This window comes from Mobula birostris, chromosome 7 (genome assembly GCF_030028105.1).
Source record: "Mobula birostris isolate sMobBir1 chromosome 7, sMobBir1.hap1, whole genome shotgun sequence".
Taxonomy (NCBI): domain Eukaryota; kingdom Metazoa; phylum Chordata; class Chondrichthyes; order Myliobatiformes; family Myliobatidae; genus Mobula; species Mobula birostris.
The window spans coordinates 143,562,681-143,577,637 of NC_092376.1; the positions used below are offsets into that span (position 1 = coordinate 143,562,681).

The 14,957-nt window shown below is 41.4% G+C and overlaps 1 protein-coding gene across 1 annotated transcript in view; it reads left to right on the top strand.

Moving 5' to 3' along the window:
• Positions 1–14,957, top strand: part of LOC140200971 (protein FAM13B-like) — a gene marked incomplete at its 5' end in the record, with an annotated part of 150,514 nt that overhangs the window by 48,231 nt on the left and 87,326 nt on the right. The window contains one exon of the mRNA XM_072264611.1: positions 232–370. Within this exon, the coding sequence (XP_072120712.1) occupies positions 232–370 (139 nt within the window). The remainder of the gene's footprint in view (positions 1–231; positions 371–14,957) is intronic.

Consider the following 14,957-nt stretch of genomic DNA (forward strand, 5'->3'; position numbering starts at 1 on the left):
CTTGCAATGAATATTGTTTTGTTTTTCAAATTCAAATATATGCAGTAACTTCTACATAAATTTTTATGAAGAAAAAAGTACATTAGAGATGTTTGCCAGAAACTAATATGTCTTGAAGTTCAAGATTGCAATAACTGATGGAATATCTGGAACTTTTGGTAATTTAGGTGTCCGGCAATGTTGAAAGTGGATTCAAGATTTAGTAAATTTTGTTAAATATTTATTTCACAGTATTTACACAGATGTGGAAGATATGAAAGAACAAGAAGCAGCTAGCAATATAATGTCTGAACTACTGGAAAATTACAGTGATTTCTTTGGTACTGAAGAGTTTCTCCCTACAGATATCTCAAATTCATTTTGTGTTGAGGTAAATTTGTTAAATTTATTTGAAATCTCATGTTTCCTGAGGGAGGGGTGGAGAAAAGTTTCCTGAAATATTTTAAATTTCAGCTAATTTAAAATATGTGGAACATGATTACGAGACAAAAGTAACATGTAGCTTTCGTTCTGGTACCCTTGTGCTCCCAGAGTAATCTCAACTTACTGACAATTATAAATTAATTTACAGCCAATGCAAATATGAAATGAAAAGAAACCTGCCAGTGATGGAAAAACTTCTGACTAAATGTGTTCGTTTGTTCCATGCATTTTACATCTATCAATGTCATATCGCATTATTTATGGTGTCCTGAAATAAGTCTATACAATTTGCATTGCATAGGTAGTCCATTCATTTGCCTTACCCATGTTCCTCTCCCACCATTCTTTTATGCAATTGTCCTCTGCTTCTTTAGGTTGTCATCCAACAAAAGTGCCACTGAGAAGGTGGCTGATTTTCACACTTGGTTCTCATAATATAATCTCTCCTTTCCTTCAGTATTACCAATGCAGTCACAACAGGAATTTCTAAAGTAGCAAGGTTAGTATGCTGTTATTACAGATCAATGTTGACTGCTGAGTTCATCCCAGCACTTAACCACTCCCTCTAGAGTTAGATGTAACATTTTCAGTCTGGGAGGCCAAAACACATGGATTTGTAGCCAGGAATACAACTTTTCCACCATGGAGAGTCGCTGACTTAACAGGAGTGTGTAGATCAGCTTGTTCCTGGCATATGCATATTGTGACTCATGCCAGAGCATGTGACCTCTGCCTCTGGGCTTGGTCTTGACTTATTCTTCAGGCTTGGGATGACCTCATTCATTTGATTAGGGTTTCTGAACTTGTTTGAAAAACTTTAATATACCTCATTGTAACCCTCAATGTATTTTAAGATGTTTTATTTAGACAGAACACTACAGACAGAAACAGGCCCTTTGGCCCTTCTAGTCTGTGCTAAACCATTAATCTGCCTAATCGCATTGAGCTGCTCTCAGACCATAGCCCTCCATGCCCCTCTTATCCATGTACCTATCCAAATTTCTCTTAAATGTTGAAATTGATCCTGCATCCATCACTTGTGGTGGCAGCTCGTTCCACACCATCTGAGTGAACAAGTTCCCCCTCATGTTCCTCTTAAACATTTCACTTTTCACCCTTAACCCATGACCTCCAGTTGTAGGCTCACCCAGCCTTGGTGGAAAAAGCCTGCTTTCATTTACCCTGTCTGTACCTCTCATAATTTTGTATACCTCTATCAAATCTCCCCTCCGTCTTTTACATTTGAGGGAATAAAGCGCCAATCTAAAATTTCAAAGTACATTTATTATCAAAGTACACTTATGTCACCATATACAACTCTGAGATTGATTCCCTTGTGGGCAATAAATCTATAGAATAATGACCATACCAGAATCAATGAAAGACCACACAAACTTGGGCATTCAACCAGTGTGCAAAGGATAACAAATTATGGAAAAACAAAAAGAAAAAATAGAAATAATAAATAACTAAATAAATAATAAATGTGGAGAACATGAGATGAAGAGTCCTTGAAAGTGAGCCCATAGGTTGTTTGAGCATTTCAATGATGGGGCAGGTGTAGTAGAGTGAAATTGGCCTCTTTACTTCAAAAGACAGCCTGATGGTTGAGGGGTCATAATTGTTACTGAACTTAGTGGTATGAGTCCTGAGGCTACTGTACCTTCTTCCTGATGGCAGCCAGGAGAAGAGAGCATAACATGGGTGGTGAGGTTCCCTGATGATGGATGCTGCTTTCTGTGTCAGCGTTTCATGTAGATGTGCTCAATGGTGGGAAGGGCTTTACCACCTTTCAACCTTTCCCTATAACTGAGGTCCTCAAGTTCCGGCAACATTCTTGTAAATTTTCTCCACATTCTTTCAATCTTCTTTACACCTTTTCTATAGGTAGATGACCAAACCTGCACACAATACTCCAAATTAGGCCTCACCATTGTCTTGTACAACTTCAATATAACATCCCAACTGCTGTACTCAATACATTGATTTATGAAGGTCAATGTGCCCAAAGCTTTCTTTATGACCCTATCTATCTGTGATGCTATTTTCAAGGAATTGATGCCTCCGTCCTACCGCACTCCTCGGTGCCCTACCACTCACTGTGTAAGACCTACCCTAATCGGTCCTCCTGAAGTGGAATACCTCACACTTGTCTGCATTAAATTCCATCTTCCATTTTTTCAGTCCATTTTTCCTGCTGGTCTGGAAACTGCTACAAGCTTTGATTGTCTCCCTCGCCATCCAATTACCCCCAACCTTGGCGTCATCTGCAAATTTACTGATCCAATTTACCACATTATAAATCAGGTGGTTGATGCAGATGACAAACAACAACGGACTCAGCACCGACTCCTGCAGCACACCACTAGTCATAGGCCTCCAGTGAGAGAGGCAAACATTCACTGCTGCTCTCAGGCTTCTTCCGCGACGCCAATGTCTAATCCAATTTGCTATCTCATCTCCAATGTCAAGCGACTGAACCTTTTTGACTAGCCTACCATGTGGAACCTTGTCAAAGGCCTCAGTAAAGGCCACATAGACAACATCCACTGCCTTGCCTTCATCACCTTTCCTGATAACTTCTTCAAAAAACACTAAAGTTGCTTAGACATGACTTACCATGCACAAAGTCATGTTGACTAACCCTGATCAGTCTTTGTGTATCCAAATACTTACATATCTGGTCCCTTGGAATACTTTCCATTAACTTCCCCACTACTTGTGTCAGGCTCACCAGCAGATAATTCCTAGAGCCTTAAACAATGGAACAACATTAGCTATCCTTCAGTCTTCTTGCATCTCACCCATATGGCTAAGGATGTTTTAAATATTTCTGCTAGGGCCCCTGTAATTTCTGCACTAGTCTCCTACAGGGTCTGAGAGATCACATTGTCAGGCTCTGGGGATATATCTACCCTAATTTGCCTCAAGATAGCAAACGTAATCTCGACAAGGTCCATGATCACGGTACTGCATTTCCTCACATCTAAAGATTGCCTGTCTCCTCAGTAAATATAAATGCAAAAAATACATTTAAGAGCTCCCCATCTCTTTTGGCTCCATGCATGGATGAACTCTCTGATCTTTCAGATGACCAGTTTTATCCCTTGCTATCATTTTGCTCTTGGTATATCTGTAGAAGTCCTTGGATTTCTCATTTACCTTGTCTGCTAGATCAACCTAATGTCTTTTAACACTCCTGATTTCTTTCTTAAGTGTTCTCTTACGTTTCTTTTACTCTTTGAGTACCTCATTTGTTCCTGCATGCCTATACCTGCTATGCCGCTTCTCCTTTTACTTAACCAAGGCCTCAATATCCCTCAAACCAAGATACCCAAAACCTGTTATCCTTGCCTTTTATTCTGACAGGAACATACAAGCTCTGTATTCTCAGCATTTCACTTTTGAAGGCCTCCCACTTACCATGTATACCTTTCTCAGAGAACAACCCACCCCAGTCCACACTTGCCAGCTCCTTTCTGATACCATCAAAATTGGCCTTTCTCCAATTTAGGATCTCAACCAGGGGTCCAGGCCTACCCCTTTTCATAATTGTCTTGAAGCTAATAGCATTATGATCTCTAGATGCAAGTATTATGATAATGAGATGCGAAGTGTTCCCCTAGGACTGAATGCTGACTAGTAATGCTGCCCACACTGCTCTCACATCTAAAACAGTACTATGGAACATTTAGCTGCCAGTCCTTCCCCTTCTGCAATCAAGTCTCATTGTGGCTAAAATATCATAATCCTACATGCTGATCCATGCTGTAAGCTCACCCACCTTTCCTGCAATACTCCTTGAATGGAAATATATGCAGCTCAGAACATAAGTCCCACTATGCTCAACCTTTTGATCTTGAAGTTGTATGTAGGCTTAACAACATCTTTCTCCATAATCACTCCACTATCTGTTCTGGCACCTTGGTTCCCATCCCCCAGCAACTCCAGTTCCAAGCCCACCACCCACCACCCACCACCCCTCCTTGCAGCATTAGCAAACCTTTGCACTGGAGTATTTGTTCCCCTCCAATTCAGGTACAAACCATTCCTTTTGTGCAGGTCACACCTTCCCTGGAAGAGCCCAACGATCCAAAAAATCTGAAGCCCTCCCTCTTGCACCAACTCCTTAGTCATTTGTTAAACTCTATGATCTTCCTATTTCTGGCCTCACTAGCATGGGCATGGGTAGCAGTCCTGAGATCACAACCCTGGAGGTCCTGTCCTTCAACTTAGCACATAACTCTGGACTCACTTTGCAGGACCTCGTCATCCATTCTTCCTACCTATGCCATTTGTGCCAACCTCCTCTGACTTTTCAGCACTTAAGAATGCTGAGGACTTGATCCAAGATGTCCCTGGCCTTGGCACCTGGGAGGCAACAAACCATCTGGGAATCTTGTTCTCATCCTCATAACCTCCTTTCTCTTCTCCTAACTAACAAATCCACTTTCACTGCAGCTTGCTTCTTCTCCACCCCCTGTTCCCTTCCCTCCTGAGCCACAGATCAAGCTTTAGTGACAAAGACCTGCTCGTTGTGGTTTCTTGGTAGGTTGTCCCTGGTAACGGTATCCAAAGGGGTTTACTTATTGAGGGGATTGGCTACAGAGGTACTCTACACTAGCTGCCTGTTCCCTTTGCCTCTCCTGACAGCCACACAGGTACCTGCCTCCTGCAACTTAGGGGTGACTACCTCCCTGTAGTTCCTATCTATCACCTCTTCATTTTCCCTTATGAATCAAAGATCATTGAGCTGCAGTTCCAGTCTCTTGAGGAACTGCAGCTCAGTGTTCTTTGTGCAGATACACTCATCAGGGAGATTGGAGGTCTCCCAAAGTTCCCACATCTCACACAAGGAACATAGCACTGACTCTGGACCCATTCTCAGCACACTAGCAATATACTAGTGGGATGGGTGGGGGAATATACTAGAAACATATTTGAAGCTTGTGTCTGTTCTCGCTCAAGCCTTTTGAGCCCAAGGTCACTCTTAACACTGGCCCACTCCAACAATGGCTACTCTGTCAATGACCACTCCACTTACATCTCCCTTCTCTTTATTGTCTTAAATAAAACTCACTTTCAACAAGACCTGCAGTGTTCAAATGGCTCCTGCCCTGCATGATGTCAGTCTCTTACTCGCTACTTCAGGACAGTGACTTACTCCCGACAAGACTTAAGTTTTTAAATGGCTCCTGCCCTGCAAGATCTTGTTCTCTCACTCACTATATCAAGACAGTAACTCGCTAAGATATTTGCACAGCTTCAAAATGTCTTTGCTTATCCAGTATTAATCTGTTGAAAGGCCATCAAGCCATTCTTAGGATAGGGACACAGTATCTACAGCTCACAGCCCTGCTCTGACCTGCTTTATGGCCTCAATAGTATGAAGTAAAGATGATTGTTTCCAGAGAGAGACAGTGAGATTGAGAGGAACATTAGTGATCAAAAAAATGTGGAAAGAGTAAAATGGGTTCGGATGGTGAGGGAAGATGGAGCAAAGTGAAAGTGGCTGCATGGATAAAGTACAACTTGGACAGTTTTGAATTGTAACTTCTGGATTGGTCCTTTGCATATTAAGTCCCTTCCATTTGAATATGAATCTTTTCCAAGTTTTCCTGTCCTTGTGCAACATCTTTGCATTTCTTTACATTAGATGCTGTATCTTAAATGTTTATGTAGGTAATCCTATATAATTTTCTGCTATCTTCATTAGTTTTTCTGCCTAAGCATTATTAAGTGCTGAACAGCCAGAGGTTGTGGTCAATGTTGGCAGCAATGGCATAGGTAGGAAGGGTGGGTGACGACATCCTGCAAAGTGAGTTCAGGAGTTAAAGTTGAAGGACAAGACCTCCAGGGTTATGATCTCAATATTGCTACTTGTGCCAAATACTAGTTTGGCCAGAAATGTGAAGATTATGCAGTTTAACATGTGGCTAAGGAGTTGGTGCAGGAGGAAGGGCTTCAGATTTTTTGGATCATTGGACTCCTTTCTGGAGGGTTGTCGGAGGTTACAGTGCGACATTGATAGGATGCAGAACTGGGCTGAGAAGTGGCAGATGGAGTTCAACCCAGATAAGTGTGAAGTGGTTCACTTTGGTAGGTCAGATTTGAAGGCAGACGTAATACTAATGGTAAGACTCTTGGCAGTGTGGAGGTCAGTGAGATCTTGGGGTCCGTGTCTATAGGACACCCAAAGCTGCTGCGCAGGTTGACAATGTTGTAAAGAAGGTATATGGCGTGTTGGCCTTCATCAACTGTGGGATTGAGTTCAAGAGCCATGACATAATGTTACAGCTATATAAGACCTTACTTAGACCCCACTCGGAATACTGTGTTCAGTTCTGGTCACCTCACTACAGGACAGATGTGGATACTATAGGGAGAGTGCAGAGGAGATTTACAAGGATGTTGCCCGGATTGGAGAGCATGCCTTATGAGAATAAGTTGAGTGAACTTGGCCTTTTCTCCTTGGAGTGACAAGAGGATGAGAGGTAACCTGATAGAGGTGTATAAGATGTTGAGAGGCATTGATTGTGTGGATAGCCAGAGACTTTTTCCGAGGGCTGAAATGGCTAACACGAAGGGCCATAGTTTTAAGGTGCTTGGAAGTAGGTGCAAGGGGGATGTCAGAGAAAAGTTTATCACACAAGAGAGCGGTGGGTGCGTGGAATGCACTGCTGGTGGGTGGTAGAGGCGGATACAATAGGGTTTTTTGAGAGACTCTTAGCTAGGTACATGGAGCTTAGAAAACTAGAGGGCTATGCAGTAGGGAAATTCTAGGCAGCTTCTTTAGTAGGTTACATGGTTAACACAACATTCTGGACTGAAGGACCTGTAATGTGCTGTAGATTTCTGTTTCTACTTTAACTGTAAATTTAGCCACTGTTTTGTGATTACTAGCTTGGGTTATTAATTAGTATCTTAATAAATGTCCCAGAATAGGCTCCCACGGGATCCTATTCTGGGCATTAGTCCAAACATCTGATGATTTTTGTGCCTGTATCAACCTTTCAAAAGGAACTATGGAAAGATATTACTGAGACACAACAGCATGCATAGGATATTTATTAAGAACAAACACGAGAAAGTCTGCAGATGCTGGAAATCCACAAAATGCTGGAGGAACTTAGCAAATCAGGGAGCATCTGTGGAAATTAATAAACAGTCGACATTTTGGGCCAAGACCCTTCAGGATTGGAAGGGAAGGGGGAAGATGCCAGAACAAAAAGATAGGAGGAGGGCAAGGAAGAACGGGATAGCTGGAAGGTGGTTGGTGAAGCTAGGTGGGTAGGAATGATTAAAGAGATGAAGAGGAAAGAATCTTATGGGAGAAGAGAGTGGAGGTGATAGGCAGGTGAGAAGAGGTAAGAGTCTAGAGTGAGAAATAGAAGAAGATGTTGTATAATACATTGATGAGGTCTAATTTGGATGTTGTGTACTGTTTTGGTCACTTACCTACCCAATTTCAACATTTAAGAAAAGTATTAGTAGGTACATGGATGGTTGGGGTATGGAGGGCTATGGTCTGGGTACAGTCTAAGTGGGCTGATGGGCCTGTTTCTGTGTTGTATATTTCTATGACTCTTCCAAAAGGGGAGGGTGAGGGAATTGTTTTTACCAGAAGAAATTGATATTCATGCCATCAGTCTGGAGGCTATCCAGACGGAATAGAAGGTGGAGCTCTTCCACTCTTAGGGTGGTCTTGTCTTGGTACAGAAGGGGGGGGGGGGGGCCATGGACCGACATGTCAGAAAGGGAATTGGAATGAAAACGTTTTGCCTCTGGGAAGTTCTGTTTTGGAAGATGGAGCAGCGGGGCTTGATGAAGCAGTCCCCCAACTAACAATGGGTATCACCAATGTAGGAGCATCAGGAGCACCAGACAGACCCCAGAGGATTCGCAGGTGAAGTGTTGCCTCACTTGACTGTTTGGGGTCGTGAATGGAAGTGAAGAAGGAGGTGAATGGGCAGATATAGCACTTTGGTTGCTTGCAGGGGTAAGTGGCGGGTGGGAGAGATTAGTGGGGAGAGACGAATGGAGAAGGGATCACTGTGGCAGACATTGGGGGTGGGGAGTAAAGATATGTTTGGTGGTAGAATCCCTTTCAAGATGGCAGAAGTTGTGGAAGATGATGTGTTAGATGTGGAGGTTCATGGGGTGGTAGGTTATTTATTAAGTTCTCTTTATCTAAAAAGAAATGCACAAATAGACTGGTCCTTCCATAATTGAGTCAGCTGCGATTCTATTTTTGGCACAAAAGTTAGAAACAAACATGGGTTAGAATTGGAGGGTTATTTTTGTGCGGTGGGACTTGTACTAGTTCAAGAAGTTTTACCATTTTCCTAGCATAGAGTTTGCTACTTCTCTTGGAGGCCTGTCTCTAATCATAATGGAGATGGGCAATGTTTCAGATGGAAGACAGGAAACTCTTGAGCTTAGAAGATGGAAGAAACCACAACTTGAAATCACACATCAGGAAATTTACAATGGTATGTCAGTAAAAGCTGACTAGTGAAAAAAGCAGATGAGCTAAGAGCACAGAAGCATTGAATAATAATACTGAGGGCAAGACAGTATCATTATTTGATTTAAAAAGTCATAAGTCACAACTAAGTATTCTTACCTTCAGTGTTTTCAGATGAGGCAGGAAAGTTTTAAAGTGCTGTATTAAAAGAAACATTAGTGGATGCAGAGAGAGATGAAATGCTGGGAGGATTGGCAAATGAGGCCGTATCGGTTGAACTGAGGAACAGAAATGGGTTGTCATACTGCGGGTGGCTACCATAGGTCCCTATGACATTGGAAAAAGTGGAAAAACAGAAATATGATGATAGGAAATGTTACTTCATTGTTAGGATGCAATCTTTATGACAGGAACCTAACACAGTTATGTTCCTAGGTAAAGAGCTGTATGGAAGTGGGAACAAAGTTTAAGTATAGTAGACAGGGTGAAGGATAAAAGGTAAATATAGGTACTTTGGCATTCCAGTCTAGTGCTGCATAAGCAGTTGAATGATGTCTAGCAACACAACTAGGTAAGAGATGATGATGTGTTTAGGCAATGATACTGAACCTTGAGTCACTCTTAGTCTGCAGTGTAAAAATAAAAAAGAATAAAATAACAAGTGATTATTAAAAATATTATTATTACTTTAAGGCTGTTTCAGAAGATGGTGCAGGGACAGCAAGACTTTAATTTTGGGAAGTGACAGTGGGCAATCTGAAGTCAGAGAGAGCATATTGATGGTGGTGAAAAAAGGTAGAGCTAGATGATGTGCAACAGTCCTCAGCTGAACTTACCAAATTGGGATGTGAATTGGAACCAGCTATTTGAAAGTAAATTTGTGTCAAAGCAGAGAGGTATTTAGGAAGGAAATAGTCTGAATGTATTTAGTATTGGTGTTTATTTCTAGGAGGGGAAAAAAAGATGGTACTCTTGGTTCTAAAGTCTCCTGGGTGCCAAAGAACACACAGATCATGATATAAGGCAAGATAACAATAGACTTAAAATATATTGGAGAAACTCGTTCAGTTGAGCAGCATCAATGGGTTGGGGTCCATAGCAGAGGAAGAATGTTGATGCTTCAGGTCAAAACTCTGCAATAAGACTGAGGGTGGAGATGGAAGATGGCCTGTATAAGGAGGAGAGATGGGAACTAATAGATAATTGGTGGATCAAGGAGGGGTGATAGGGAGGTACAAAGTTGAGAAAGGCAAGTGGATGATAGGTGGCATCAGACACCAATTAATGTCACGTGCTGAGGTACAGTGGAACAACTTGTGCACGGAATCAATTTGTTACACAGTACCTTAATGTAGTATAAGATAAAACATTGCAGACAAAGTTAACAATTACAGAGAAAGTGAAGTGCATGTAGCTAATAAGCTGCAAGGTCATAATGACGCAGACTGAGAGGTCAGGAGCCGTTTCTTATTGTACTAAGGAACCATTCAATAGTCTTATAACAGCAGGGTGAGAAGTGTACTTGAGCAGTCAGCTGCACCGAGATCCCACTTCTAGCCACATTTTCTCCTCCCCACCTCTCTCCATGTTCTGCGGGAACCACTTTCTCCTGCAATTGCAGGATGTGTAAAACTTGTTCTTGTACCTCCTTCCTCACCGCCTTCCAGGGACTGGAATAGCTTACAGGTGAGGTAAAGATTCACGTACAACTCTTCCAATCTTATTTACTTCTTTCAGTGCTCCCGATTATAGCTTCATACATCATGACCAAGTGGAAACCAGGCAACTGATTTGACCATCCTGTGATCTTGGTTGCATGTCTCTCTGTCCCATTCCAAAACTGACCTGTCATCAGCAACGTTCCCTCTAATTTGTAATGACCATTGTGGGCAAAATTCTTATACGCTATGCAATTTTTTGCCCGGTGACAACATGTGTGCACTGAATAATTTTTTCTATAAAAACAGTATAAATAAGCCAGATCTAAAATCTGCAGACAAATCATCGCAAGCTCCATTTTGTCAACACCATCTGTATCAGAAACCGGAAAAGGATTGTGTATGATAATGAAATATACTTGACATGCCAACGAAGTAGAGGGTGGCAACCTTTTTGTGCGTAGTTTAAATTCCTTTCTGTACTAGTAACAAAAGATGTGTGTGTGTATTGTGAACAGTTTTGGACTCCTCACCTAAGAAAAGATGTGATGGCTTTGGAGAGTGTTCAGAGGAGGTTCTCAAGGATGATTCCGGGAACGAAAGGGTTATCATACAAGGAATGTTTGATAGCTCTGGGTCTGTACTCACTGGACTTTGGAAGGATGAGGGGAGATCTCCTTGAAACCTTTCAAATGTTGAAAGGCCTAGACAGTATAGATGTGAAAAGGATATTTCCCATGGTGAGGGAGTTCTCATTTGGGTTAAGGTCTGGACTCTGACTTGGCTATCCCAAAACACAAGTTTTGTTCTTTTTAAGCCATTTTGTTGTTGATTTACTTTTGAGTTTCAGATCATTGTGTTGTTGCATCATCCAACTTCCATTCAGCTTCAGGTGATGGGCCACTATCCTGATATCCTCCTGTAAAATGTTTTGTACATTTTTTGAATTCATTGTTCCCTCAATGATTGCAAGCTGTCCAGGCTCTGAGACAGCAACGCAGCCCCAAATCATGATGCTTCTTCCACCGTGCATGCCTCACAGTTGGGATGAGGTTTTGGTATTGGTGTGAATTGGGCTTTTTTCCTCCAAACATAATGGTGTGCATTTCTGCCAAAAAGTTCAACTTTTGTCTCATCTAGCCACAGAACGTTGTCGCAGAAGTGTTGTAGAGCATCCAGGTGGCCTTTTGCAAACTTGAGACATGTGGCAATGTTTTTTTTTGGAGAGCAGTGGTTTCCTCCATGATGTCCTTCCATGAACACCATTCTTGTACTATGTTTTTCTTTAGAGGACACATGAACAGAGACTTGTATCAAGTTCTATAGATTCCTGCAGGTCTTTTGCTGGTATTCTTGGGTTCTTTTTCTCCTCCTTCAGCATTGCTCATTGTGCTGTTGGTGTGATCTTGGCAGGATGCTCATTCCAAGCGAGAGTAGCAACAGTACTAAATTTTAACTCCATTTGTGATTTTTCTTACTGTGGAATGATGAACACTCAGATCTTTAGAAATGTTTTTGTGGCCTTTTCCAGCTTTGTGCATCTCTACAATTATTCTTCTAAGGATCTCTGAAAGTTGTTTTGATTAAGGTATGGTGCACATAAACACATCTTTCTTGAGAAGAGCAGGCTTTTGTCAGTAACCTGACTTCGTGTTTTTTTTATATAGGGCAGGGCACCTCTACAGCCCACACCTCCAATCTCATCTCATTGATTGGAACACCTGACTGCAAATAGCTTTTTTTTAAAGAAGGCATTACCTTAGAGGTTCACATACTTTTTTGAACCTAGACTGTAATTGTTTAAATGGTGTACTTGGTATTGACGAGAAGAAGTACAATTATTTTTGTTTTTTTAGTTTGCCTATTCTTGTGACTTGGATGAGATCCAACCCCATTTTATGGATAATTAATACAGAAAACCAGGTAATTGCGAAGGATTCACAAACTTTTTCTAGCAACTGTAGATTTGTAAATGCCATTTATGATGCTTTGAACTTTGTACATGAGTGTGCACATACACAATTAACAGGGTATTATTGTTAACATTAATAAATCAAGGGTCATCTTTCATTTGTATTCAAGTTTCCAGTCCCACTTTGCTGCTTCTCAAAATATCTTGGTGAACCCAAGATCATATTCAGCTCTGTGAGGATTGAAATTGCTAAGTTTGCCTCTGTCTATTAAACTCTTTGCTTTTACTATAAATTTCATGTTGCTCTATCTTTACTATTTTTGGTTGCACCAGGCCATTTGTAATCTTGATGCTTTCTTTACATTTGCTTACTTCCATGGGATTCCCTCTATTATCTTCAACCTTGGCCAGTTCTGCCACTGGGCATAGTGTATTGTGTCTTTGTTTGATTACTTTAACATTTTTTTACTGACTGTACAGCCATCAGAAAGTATTAAAATCAGTATTCTTTGTATGTAATATGTAAGCCTGCTACACCACTTCGAAAGGCGGACTAAGCCAGATAAGGGTAGCCAGTGGGTCTCGTACACCATTGAGATAGGGACATGCCTTTCCAAGTGGTCATCTCTGGTGGACTAGATGGTTGAGATCTACAGAGAGATCCAAAGGCCAGGAAGGTGGTTCTGCAATGCTCCCTGGAGAACGAAGGGCATGGTGAGGCATAGAAGTAGTCATGGTCACCCACTACAGCCAAGGAATACCCCAGTTGTGATCCTTGTCTGTACCACTAGACCTGGATATCCAAGGTTGAGAGATGCCTTTGTGTGACGGCTTTTCCACTTTTTAAAAACTCTTCCGTGCAGGTTTCCTGTCATTGTTGGATGTGACAGACAACCACCAATATATAAGGATGGAGGAATGAGGTTGTTAGGGGTAGGAAGGGGCATTGATTATATACCTTCACACCTTTGTCAGTGATTGTGTTGTGTGGTTTCTTTGGTTATTCATGCTATTTCTACAAACCACTTTTCACCTCCATCAGATTACAGTGCAGACCTATATTTTCAGCTGTAGAGATGAAAATTGTCCTGTGATTTAAAAGTACAATTGTAAATCCAGTAATATTGATTTATCAATATGCATGCAGTAGACACTTGAACATGAGTTTAAATTTTAATGTTTATGTTCCAGAGCATGATCTTGTGTTAAATGCATGTTTGGGGGGAAAAATGTCAATTGTCTTTTTAAAAAAAACACTTCAATTATTTTGCTTTGAGTCTCATCTGTAAGTTACTTTGGTGATGCAGTTAAAAGGAGCCGTCTTTAGTGACTCCATATTCTAACTGCAGAGGTCATGCTATTGAAGTTATCTGAAGGAGCACCTGATAATTAGCATGTTAAACCAAACCATGCTGGTAGGAGGGAAATCTGCATACTCAGCCCTAAATGTGGTTTCCAACTTGTTAGTTTCTACAAGCTTTTAGACATTGCTCCAAATGATTATTAATGAGTCAAGTTAGGTGGGTGCGAATGATATTAAGTGTACATCATGCAATATAGAATATAAGGTGCTTTGCAAAAGTATTTAGCCCCACCCCTTTGTTCACATAAATGAGTAGTACTTCCAGGAATTTTGATCAATTTAACTGAGAATTTTTATTTGTGAATCACATGCTCCTTTTTGCACAGTAGAGTCTTAAAACTAGGGAAGATTCTAAAGCACGAAGAGCTAAGAATTCACAAACTGAAATGTCAGCTGTCCAAAAATGTTCACCCCCTTTTCTCAGTACTTAGTTGAACCACCTCTCGCAGCTATTACAGCCAGTAGTCTTTTTGGATAAATCTCTATTAGCTTGGTGCAAAATTTGCCCATCCCTCCTTGCAAAATTGCTCAAGCAATGCCAGCTAGTTGGGGAGTGGGTAGTGGACAACAATCTTGAGGTCTTGCCAGAGTTGTTTGATTGAGTTAAGGTCAGGACTGTGACTGGGTCACTCAAAGGCATCAATTTTCTTCATTTGAAGCCACTCCATGGTTGCTCTGGCAGTGTGCTTTGGGTTGTTATCCTGCTGAAAGACTAGCTTTCTCCCTAGTTTAAGCTTTCTGGCAGAGGCTAGCAGCTTTTATCCAGGATCTCCCTGAACTTAGCAGCATTCATCTTCCCATCAATCCTGACCAGATTTCCAGTCCCAGCTGCTGAAAAGCAACCCCATTGCATGACGTTACCTCCACTATACTTTACAGTAGGGATGGTGTTACCTGCCTGATACACAGTATTAGATTTCCACAGCGTGTCCTGCTTAGTGTTAAGGTCAAAAAGTTCCACGTTCATCTCGTCTGACCACAAGAACTTCTTCCACATCTTTACAGTATCTTCTAAGTGACACTTTGCAGAGTCCTTACAGGCAGGGATATGCTCTTTATTTAGCCAGGACTACCGCTTTGCCAATCTTCCATTATACCCTTTTTGTGCAAGTCCTTACAGATTGTGGAGTCATG